At 48.3% G+C, this 11,323-nt stretch overlaps 1 protein-coding gene across 7 annotated transcripts in view; it reads right to left on the reverse strand.

Moving 5' to 3' along the window:
- MARK3 (microtubule affinity regulating kinase 3) overlaps window positions 1–7,699 on the reverse strand; it is a 114,321-nt gene extending 106,622 nt beyond the window's left edge. For 6 of the 7 annotated variants that reach the window (XM_049612032.1, XM_049612034.1, XM_049612031.1 and 3 more), the window contains exon 1: window positions 7,044–7,698. In XM_049612032.1, coding sequence (XP_049467989.1) covers window positions 7,044–7,094 — 51 coding nt within the window. In that variant the 5' untranslated portion in view covers window positions 7,095–7,698. Of the gene's footprint in view, window positions 1–7,043 lie in introns of all 7 variants that reach the window. The other variant, XM_049612035.1, reaches the window with a different exon arrangement.
- Between the last annotated feature and the right edge of the window lie 3,624 nt (window positions 7,700–11,323).

Here is an 11,323-nt window from a genome sequence, read left to right on the forward strand (position 1 = left end):
AATGTGTCTCCCTCTCTCTCTGCCCCTCCCCCGTTCATGCTCTGTCTCTCTCTGTCCCAAAAATAAATTAAAAAAAAAAAAAGTTGAAAAAAAAAAAAAAAGAAAACATGACGTTGACATTGTTGACACACTTCCCATTACAAAGTAAGGTCTGTGTCCCTTGTGTTGTGATAGATTTAACCGAGAGCAAATGACACAGTGTGACTTCTGAGGCTAGGTCATAAAAGGCAGGGAGCTTCTATCTCTTCTGAAACACGGAGCAACCTCGGAAGTCTGTTCGCACTGAGGCCTCCACACTGGAAAAGCCCTTTGTAGACCCTCTGGCCAAGAGTCCCAGCTGAGCCTAGCCCTCTAACCACATCTGCCAAGGTGCCAGATACATAAGTGAAGAAACTATCTAGGATGTGGATCTTCCAGCCCAGCTGTTCAAATCCCACTAGCCTTTCGAGATCCTCCAAACTGAAGTCCCAGATATAGAAGAACAGAGATAAGTCATCCCTGTCTGAATTCCTCAAACACAACCTGTGAGCATAATAAAATGGCTGCTGTTCTACATTACTAAGTTATGGAGTGATTTGTTCCACAGCAATAATATGAAGAACCACTATACAATAAGCAGGAAACAAATGTTAACAACCTGAACTAAGTAACAGAAATGAAAAAAAAAAAAAGAACCCCAAAACAAAAACTGGAATATACTACCATGGTACATAGAAGGTTCTTTATCATTAAACATCTTTAACGTCTAGATGGCAACGTTCTTTTAAGAGAAGAAAACAAGCTCTTTTATTCCATTCCACTAATAGAGCTAATACATGCCTATGGATACCAAGGAGGGCCTAGGAATAGGTAAAGGCTAGCAATTGAGGGAAGACAAGGAAAGAGGTGGAGACAGTATGTGAACAGAATGCCATCAAAAACACCTCAAATGCCTTTGACAACAAAAGGTGACTGCCCTGGTTTAAATTATTCTACTGGATAAAGAACGGCAATTCTCAGAGCAGAAAGCTGAGTTAGGGAATGGTTCTGGGTCGACTCCTCTCTAGGATTCTCTGCTAGAATCTGCTCTTGTAGTCAATGAAGTCATAAAGGTGCTTACTGCATAAAGAATGAAGTTATATATAAAATTCAGAAATAAAAACCTTTGGGCTCAGTTTATTCAAATTTTGTATTAAATTCTACCCAAATACACATCTTCATGTAAAATGTCCATACTACAAACCCCCCAATATTGAACATCCACTCAAATGCAACTGCCTATTAGCAACAAACAAAACACCTCTTGCTGTTTAACACCAAGACCCCTTTGTAACCCACTTAAACAATGCCTTATCTAGTCTACATAAGATTATATAAGACTAGCCACAGATGAGCAGTTCAGGTGGCTAGAATGCAGTGCTAAAGAACTATTCCTTGAAGAAAAAAATGCTTTCTTCCAGTGCCAACTTCCGCCCTCCCAATTACTGTGCAGGCAGGTGCATATGGGTCAGCATAAACTCCTTATTACTACTTGCAGACAAATTCCAAGCACATTCTTTAAATTCTTTTGTAAGACAACATTAAAGCTGGGAGATTTCCAGGGAAGACATCTGTTCTCTCCTTCAGGTTTAATTTGAAAGTTTAAAATGGAGGTGAGATGGGGTACCTGGCTGGTTCAGTCGGTAGAGCATGTGACTCTTGATCCCAGGGTCATGAGTTCGAGTCCTATGCTGGGGATGAGTTTACTTAAAAAAAAAGTACTAAAATACTTAAAAATATACAAAAATAAAATAAGATGGAGGTGAGACAAGGGTTTTCTGCTTTACTCCTCCTAGTGGTGATCAGAAAGGGCTGCATTCCCTGACTCTCACTTCCTGGTTGGGAAAAAATTCCAGGGACAAAATTTGTCTTAGATCTTGGATCTTAGAATCCAGAACAATCCTCCAAAACTAAAGGTAACAGATACCAAGGCGCCTGGGTAGCTCAGTCAATTAAGCGTCGAACTCTCAATTTCAGCTCAGGTCATGATCTCATGGTTTGTGGGATCAAGCCCTGCTTTGGGCTTAATGCTGACAGTGCAGTGCCTTCTTGGGATTCTCTCTCTCTCTCTCTCTCTCTCTCTCTCTCTCTCTCAAAACTAAATAAACCAAAAAAAATTTTTTTTAAGACAACAGGTACCAGGGGCACCTGGGTGGCTCAGTTGGTTAAGCGGCCGACTTCAGCTCAGGTCATGATCTCGTGGTCCGTGAGTTTGAGCCCCGCGTCGGGCTCTGTGCTGACAGCTCAGAGCCTGGAGCCTGTTTCAGATTCTGTGTCTCCCTCTCTCTCTGACCCTCCCCCGTTCATGCTCTGTCTCTCTCTGTCTCAAAAATAAATAAATGTTAAAAAAAAAAAAAAAGACAACAGGTACCACAAATTTACACTGAGTTGTGTATAAGTCTCTCACGGGTAATTACAATGTAAATAACCATGCACTACATAAAGTAACCTGTACTCTACTCATTGCAAATTTCCAAGTTCACCTAATTTACACATAGAAGAAACAAAAATGACCTTCAAATTGAAGTCTGTAAGATTTTTTTCTCAAAACACTTTGACACCATAAAAAAATATTAATTCTTCAGAGATTAACTTTTTTTAAAAGGCCCAAACAGGCTTTATTCAACAGATAGTTGTGCTTGAAAGTTAAAAGGCAGATTAAATAAAGGCATAGTATATACTTTAAAAGAAATGGCATTTAAAGTACAGTAAGTGATCAACAAATAGTAACTATTTTTATACTCCATAACCATACTTTCTTACAAAGAACCAACTTTAAAAACTCACGGAGCTTGAAAATTTTATTTAATCCATTGGAAATCTCTCTTCTATAGTCACAATACAACCTAAAGGGACACAGTTTAGTTGACAAGCTTTCAATGAATACTAATGCAGTAATTAAAGTGTGGTTTCTGGACCACAAGTTCTGGGAACTTGTTAGAAATGCAAACTAGAATCAAGGTCTGGGGAGGGGCCCAGCAATCAGAGCTCTAACAAGCCCTCCAGGTGATACTGGCGTTTACTCCAGTTTGAGAGTTTATTAGACTAGCTCACAGAGCTCAGGATGCTTTGTTCTGCAGGGACTGGGAAGTCCTAAAGAGCAGGTACAGGTACAACATGGTTCCTAGATAATAACTTCTATGGAACCTAGCAGTGTCCTACACAAAGTAGGCACTTAAACTTGAACAGGTTAATGACAGTCTCCTATAACCTATACCTGGCTAGACAAGAACACCATCAGTTTATCTATTTCACAGAGATCAGAAATTCTGATGGCTTGTCTCCATTAACTAATAATAAGTAAATACAGGCTGCACACACACCAGGAGCTGTTAACTGACAGCCCTGGGGCCTCTGGTACTTTGACAAACAGCTCAAGCTTACAACGTGTCATATGCTTTAAAATTTAAGTGAAAAAATACATTTCTGATTTTACCAGTGTCCAAACAGGATTTGCCCATGGCTCCATATAAGTCATGACACTGCAGAACAAAAACCAAAACATAAATTTTTTTTTGTTGCCTTCAAAATGCATCTTATTTCACATATTAGCTCACTGTAATATATGGACCCTGGATGGAGTCCAATTTGAACAAAGTGTTAAAAAAGTAGACAACTGAGGAAAATTGAAGACTGACTGGATATCTGATGTTAAGAAATTATGATAAAGGGACTAGGATTACAATCTTTATAAAATTAAAGCTTTATCTCTCCTAAAAGCTTTAGAGATGAAATGATATGAGGTACTGAATTTGCTTCTTGGGGAGACCCCAAATGAAATAAGACGGCCACTGAGTTATGTGGGGGGCTAACTATATACAAGGGTTTCTCAACCCTGACCCTATTGCCATTTTTTGCCAGATGTTTTGTTGTTGTTGGGGGGAGGAAGGGGTGCTGCCCTGTACACTGTAAAATGTTTAGCAGCATTCCTGGTCAGTAAACTCTCTTCCGTTGTGACAACCAAAAAAATGTCTCCAGACATCATCAAATGTCCACAGGGCAGCAAAACTGTTCCTGGTTGAGAACCACTAATACAAACTAAATTCTCCCTACTTGTTTGTTTGAAATCTTCCGTAACAATACATTTAAGTCTTATTTTAATTATACTCTGTGTAATGGTACATCTATATCTCTCTGGTTGAGTAATTAGTACATAAGCTTTTGAGGAACAGCTTGGTACCCAAAAAAGCAGAGGGAACTGAACTGGAGATGTGGAGCCTAGTGGTGGCTCTGCTACTAAATAGTGTTGTCACAGCAGCTCCTGTCACCTCTCTGAGCATCCTCATTAGGTCAGATTATTTGATTAGTCCTTATGAGTTTTAAAATTATTTGAAAACAGTATTATCTTTTATATACCCATCAGCTAAAGGTGGGTGTTCACATTTATAAACCAAACAAACGAAAACAGAGTAGTGGACTAGGATGAAGACAATATTCTTATTGCAAATAATCTGCCTTTTATTATTCCTCTATCTATAAGCAACATTCCCATCACAGCCATATACAATTATTTAAAATTGATTCCCAAGATAAGCAAAATGGAAAGTCTTTTCACAAAAAAGACAAAGTTGTTCTAGTCATAGTAGCCAAAATGCCCATCAACAGTGAATGGATTAGAAATTGTTGTACATTAACTGGGTGATGCATGGAAGTGTTGAATCCCTATACTACACACCTGAAACTAATATAACACTGTATGTTAACTATACTGGAATTAATATAATAACTTAAAAAAAAAAAAAACAAAGAAACTTTTGTACATCCAAACAATGAATTACCTACCACTCAGCAATAAAAAGAAATGAACTACTGATACACACACAAACATTAATAAAGATTCCAATTATATGACATTCTAGAAAACATAAAACTATAGGGACAGATAACAGATCAGTGGTTGCCAAAGGCTGTAGAAAGAGAGAGGCGACTGACTGTAAAGGGCCACGATGTCAGCAAGCACCTTCCTGGGCAATGAAGATGTTCTGTATCTTGACTGTGGTGATGGTTACATGACTATACATTTGTCACAACTCATCAAACAAGACACTTAGGAAGAGTAAATGTTCTATCTCAATAAATCTGACTTTAACAAAACAGCTGCTCAAGAAACTGAGAGCTCTCATTCATTCTTGTACCCTCACCACTCAACTGGCAGTTCAGGAATGGCAGGCAAATAACATGACATATGCCAGACACGTAACGCTCGACACAAGGACACCACACTGTCAAAGACACACAACTACTTCCAGAAGATTCTAATACAAGTTAAAAAATGGAACAGGGCACGGTGAATTAATGCCATGATATGCTACAAACCTCTGATTTTAACACTGTCAGAAATTCAAATTTAAACACATTCTACAAGAATAAAGGCACACTCCATACCTTACATTGTTTTCAAAGAATAAAGTTAGTAGTTTCTAACAACACACAGAAAGATTAGAACACGATTCAACAAATTCACCAGAGAACAAAGTAAAGACTCACTTAGGGTAAGTCCTTCATTATCACAAACCTGACTGTTTTTGGCTTCAGTTCATTTAGAAAGCATGGAGCTCCTGCTCTGGCTCAATGTAAGATTTTGCCGCTTTGAGCAGAAGTCAAGGACCGAAGCTAGTCAACTCCCTATTTTGCTTACTCCGCTCTGCAGCGTGGTCAAGAACAGGAAAATGATCAAGTCAGGAACGCGTTCCTCAAAAGGGCCGTAAGAAAATGAGTTCACGGACTCACCCGGTCTATGATTTCCCATCACTGACTCTTCACGGAACTTTCTAATCCATCTCAGGTGAAGAAACGCGCGCCGCGGAACCACTCACTCACCAGGGGAAAGAGCACTACGTCCTGGACACTGATACGCTACGGGAACGCTTTAGACCAGACCCTGCGCGAACAGGTTAGGTCACCTGAGAGCCACCCGGCAAACAAGCGGCACTTGCAAGACTCAGACGAAGGCACCGACACCGCCAGGCCACCGTGTCTCGGGACGCGGCTGAAAGCAGGGAAACAGGCAGAGCAAGAAGGCTGTTCCTAAGTGACGGCGTCTTCCTGCCAGGAATCACCCCGCAACACGTCTAATGAAAGGCCCGCGGAGTCTCTCCACAAGCCCCCTGCTCCACGTCTTACAGGAGGCACCTCCCAGGCCCGAACTCCCCTGAACCGAGCGCCAGACGAGAGCTCAGAAAGCACTCGCGCGGAGTCGACGTTTCTCCGAAGGACTTTCCGCTGCACGTTGCCGCCCCCGGCCCTTTGAAACGTTCCCACGGACACAACCAAAGGGTCCGCGTACAGAATCCCGGGCTGCGAGCGCTGGAGCGGGGGCTCGGCGCCGGCGAAGCCCGCGGGCGGTCGGCAGGCGAGAGCCAAGCCCGGAGCGGGTGTCCCCCGGCCGGGGCGGCGTTACCACGCACCTTCCTTTCAAAACCGCTTCGTCGACCCTTCCAGACGGATGCGCCTGGAAGGGAAGCGACTCCTCAACGAAGCCGGCACTCTCTCTCTCCCGAAACTTCTCTCCTGACCCTGCCAAGGCGCCCTCGAACACTCCCCCGTGGCCACTCAGGTTTCGAGCCTGTCACTAAGCTTAGCTCCAGACAGTTTGACAAAACCAGGCAGAAAGGACCACCCACTCGACCCGATCAATGGCTTCTCACCGGCACCACTAACACGTCTCCAGCCCGCCAGCCCCTCGAGAGCTGCCCGCCCGATCTGCAAGGAGAGCCCGCCCCAAGTCAGCACCAAGCGCGGCCGAGGGCGGACAACACGCACCGGGCGCGGCGGCCGGGGTCCCCCCCCCCCGCCCCCCAACCCCGGCCGGCGAGCGGGACTCGGCGAGAACACGGAGGCGCGACCCGGGCCGCCGCCTCCAGGAAACGGTCGCGCCCCGCCGCCCCCCGCGGCCTCCGGCCGGCCCACCGCGTCCGGCGCGCTCCGGGCCGGGGACCCCCGACGGCTCGGGCCGCCGTCGCGCTCCGGGAGGCAGCGGGGGAGACCCGGCCCGGGCAAATCCCGACAAGGCCCAGGGCACTTACGTTCTCAGTGTCTCTTTCATTCACCGTTGGCAGCGGGGTCCTAGTGGACATTTTACTCCACTCCACTTCTGCACAATGCGAGGGTGAAACAAAACAGCACACGGCCTCGGGGGGCCGGCGACCTCGTCCTCGAGCGCCCTGCGGTTCCGGAACGGCGCCGCGGAGGGCGGCTCCCCTCCCCCACGGCCGTCTAGATCCCGGGCCGGGCCCGGGCCGTCCCTCGGCGGGTCCCGGGGCTCATGCTCCCCCGGCCCCGGCGGCCGCGCCGAGGAGCCCGGCGGGCGGCGGTGGCGGGGCCGGGCCGGCGGCGGGCTGCAGTCGGCCCGCCGGCGTCCCCGCGCCTCAGGGCGCCCCGCGGGCCCGGACCCCCTCGCCTCCTCCTCCGCCCTCGCCCGTCGCACCGCGGATCTCAACGCCGGGGCCTCCACACAGCGCCGCCGGCTGCCCCCGAAGAGGAGGAGGAGGATGTGGACAAGGTGGACCGCAAGACAGGCCGCCGCGGGCTGCGGGCGCCGACCATGGAGGGGGCTGCGGAGGCGGCGCCTGCGCCCGGCTGCTCTGCTCCCTCCGGCTCGCTTGCCGCCTCAGCCTCCACCCGGTGGCCGCCGCCGCTCCCGGTACCTCAGAGCCTCACGGACCCAAGATGGCCGCCCCTCGGCTTCCTCTGCTGCCTCCGGATGCCGGAAGTGACGGAACCGCCGCCTCCCGGAACTCGGCCAATCAGCGCGGCCCGAGGAAGCTGGCCCGGCCGCTGTTGCTAGGGGCGACTCAGTCAGGTCTGGGGTGGAAGAGGCGGCGCTCTGGGACGGGAAGGGGTAGTGGGTCGCGGCGGGCGCAGCAGGCGCCCCCGAAAAGAGACGGCACATGGTCCTGGGCGGTGGCTTGAGCAGGACTCCTGGGTTGGCATTCACAGTGTTGATAGAGCGCCTACTGTGTGCCGAGGTTGAGGTCGCGCCCGCGGGACCGCGCTGCGCAGAATCGAGCCGCGGCAGCAGTTACAGGGCCGGGGCTGCGGGGAGGAGCCGGGCTTCTGTATGATCAACCGCGACCCCGGGATCGAAGATGCAGCCACCTTTCCTGCCTCCAGCTCTGGGTAGCAGGGGGCTAGGCTCGGCACCCGGAGGAGCTCGCTGTCTGGAGGAGGATGGACTTGGACCCACCTAAATGCCATTCGGAAGACAAGAGTGCCTACGGGTGGGCTTGAAGCCCCCCCCCCCCCCCAGGGACCAGTTCCTAAATGCCCTTAGGGGTTTTATAACCGGGCTCTTCTACACCAGCATGTAAGTGCCGAAGGGCTGGAAGCATCTCTGGGTGCCAGCCTTGGGCCGAGCTCAGCATCGCTTGCAGGCTGGAACGTTGGAAATGCTACTGGGAGCCTTTCTTGCCCCCTTGCCTCTGCATGTGCCCCCGTGGTCCCGCGCAGACCCTGGCACTGCGGTGGATGGCGTTTATTGGTTCAGGGACCTTGTGGATTTGTTGCCTCATTTAAGCCTCAGGGTTATATATATACGCATATATGCGTATATATATAATTTTTTTTAAGTAAGCCCTATGCGCAATGTGAGGATTGAACTCATGACCCGGAGATCAAGAGTCTCATGCTCTACCGACTGAGCCAGCTAGGTGCCCCTCAGGGTAACCCTATAAAGACAGGCAGACACATCTTACCATCCAAAGCCTAAACAGATTACAGTGCCTTGACCAAAGTATCCAAATGGGTTGGCTGCAGAGCTGGGATTTGAACCCATGTCCTAAAACTTCCCTAACAGATAAGTTCTTGTAGTGGGTATGCCTTGTTTTTCTTACTTTCCTCCCTCTTATTTCCTTCCTCCCTTCTTTCCTGCCTGCCTGTCTTCCTTTCTTCCTTCCCCAGCATGTGAACCATCTTGCTATGTCTGGGGCATTTCCTGCTCTGTGAGAAATACATGTCTTTAAACACCAGCGTCATACCCAGAGAGGACAGATGCTCCCATCACAAAAATACATGAGGACTAAGATGCATTCGGGGCTTCAATCTTACCCTCTCAGGCAAGTGTTCACTGGGGCCAATGGCAGCCTTGTTTAAAATGTTATTCTGTCTCTCCCTGTTTGGACAAGCACACATGATTGAATTCCCATTAGTTAAATGTGTGCTTCATACACTGCAACTGAAATGTGGGTGAGCACAAGATTGTGGAGCCCCAGTAGGGCATTTAGCCCAATTTGGGGGGTTGGGTGAGGGAAGCTTCCTGGGAAAGAGATCATTTATTTACACTGAGTCTGAAACCATGAGTAGAGTCAGCCAGGTGAGGATGAGTAGAAAGGCATTCCAAGCAGAAGGGCAGCCTGCACAGGGGCACAGAGGTGGGAAAAAACATAGTGGGATTGGGTAAATGTCAAGAGAAGGGGAGGCGAGGGTTTAGGTTGGAAGGGGAGGCAGGAGTCAGGCCAAGCTTGGACGTAGCATGACACTCAATTCAGCATCTTGAATGTCAACTAGATCAGCCATGAAAACAGAGGACCCACAAAAGGGTTTCAGCCTCGGGTAGGAGCAGAGAGACAGGGTTTGGACAATTCAGAACATTCTATATTGGCCAAAGAAGTAGCTGGGGGATGAGGTTTCCAATTAAATGTCTTTCTCACCTCACCACAGCACACATTAAATAATAAATTAGTGAATGCCAAAAGACAGGAAGCAAAGTTGACACTGTTTAACTCAAGATTCCTCTGGTTTTCATGAGAGCTGGAATTAAAGAAACACTTTGAGCCTTTCATTGCACTTATGTTAAATGACATCATGGTACTATAAAGACCTGGAAATGGGGAGATGGGAGGCAAGGTATGCATGTGGACATGAAAAGAAAAAAAAAAAAAAAAAGAGAAAGAAGTGGAAAAGAAGAAAAGAAAAAGCAAAGCATTGTTATACATGGAATGGATCTATGATCTGGAAGGAATGGAAGAGGGAGGTCTGAGATCTGGATCTGGAAGTCATTCTCGGAATGCCTTCTTCTGTCCTTGTTCCCTATCTCCATATTAAAGTAGGTTCTGTCTTGGTCTCCTTAGACTGAAAAGACATAAATCAACATACCAAGCTGTGTGTACGCAGAGGCGGTGCTTACTTTCATGTTAGCAAGGAAGCTCATCCTGAGATGTCAGAAGCTAAAAAGAATCTAGTTCTACCCTTGCTGCTGGAGGGTGGAAAAAGAACGGAGCCTCGAAGAGGTGAAGTGACTTGTCTGCAGCTGCACAGCTAGTTGGCAGGAGAACCAGAATGGGGCTCAGCTCTCTCAAGCCCCAGACTCCTGTTCTTACTCCCAGCGACAGCTCTCCTCAACTGTATAATGACAGAGGATACAGAGGGACCAGGAAGATGTTCCAGCCGGGAGAATGGAAGGAACACAGTCTCAGACATGAGAATTCCTAAGCTGCCTGCTGGCCCCTCCCCGAGGACAATGATGAATGGCCTTGTGCAAGAAACATAAGCACCCATTTGTTTAAGCCATGACAGTGTGGCTTGTCTGTTACTTGCAGACTAGTGCATTCCTAACCAGTTCTGTCCTGTGCAGTGGTCAGATCTCCTGCCCCCCAAGCCTAGTGCTCTCTGCACCACGTCTAGTCTGGAGGGCCAGAAAGGCTTGCTTTGGCCTGGCCACCACACGGCACTCAGCCACCATCCTTCTGCCAGAATGTGGAGGGTGATGGGGGCCAGGAGCTGTTCTCAGTGTGTGTGCATGTGTGAGAGGGAGACGGGTAGAGAGCTGACAGAGCTGAGCGCTGAGAGTAAGCCACAGAGAGAGGAAGTGTGTAATAATCATATGACACCTGAGAGGCAGGGTGGGGGGGTGCCGGGCCGAATGTAGGCCAAGTAGGCCACAGATGCTTGGGGACACTGGGAAATATGAAGCCCGTTTCAGATCCACCCTCCAGGCTGCTCTCCAACATATTGGAGGTCAGAGCAGGCCCGCTGCTATCCTTTTAATTCACTACTCTGGTCCCCTTCTTCACCCCAGTGGGGCCATGATTGCCCTCAGGGAGGGGCCAGCAGGCAGCTTAGGAATTCTCATGTCTGAGACTGTGTTCCCGCTGTTCTCCTGCCTGGAACATCTTCCCGGTCCCCCTGGATCCTCCCTATCATTATACAACCCTATCATCTCACCTGTTCCATGGAGCCTTCCAAGATTGGCCTCCAGTGAGCTCTCCCCCACTCTCAGCATCCTTGATTTTTACTGCCTGAGGTCATAGTACATATATTGAGCTCCAGCTGTGTACCTGGCACCAGGCACCTACGCTTAAGACTGCTA

Source organism: Panthera uncia (assembly GCF_023721935.1).
Source record: "Panthera uncia isolate 11264 chromosome B3 unlocalized genomic scaffold, Puncia_PCG_1.0 HiC_scaffold_1, whole genome shotgun sequence".
In the NCBI taxonomy this organism is placed as follows: Eukaryota; Metazoa; Chordata; class Mammalia; order Carnivora; family Felidae; genus Panthera; species Panthera uncia.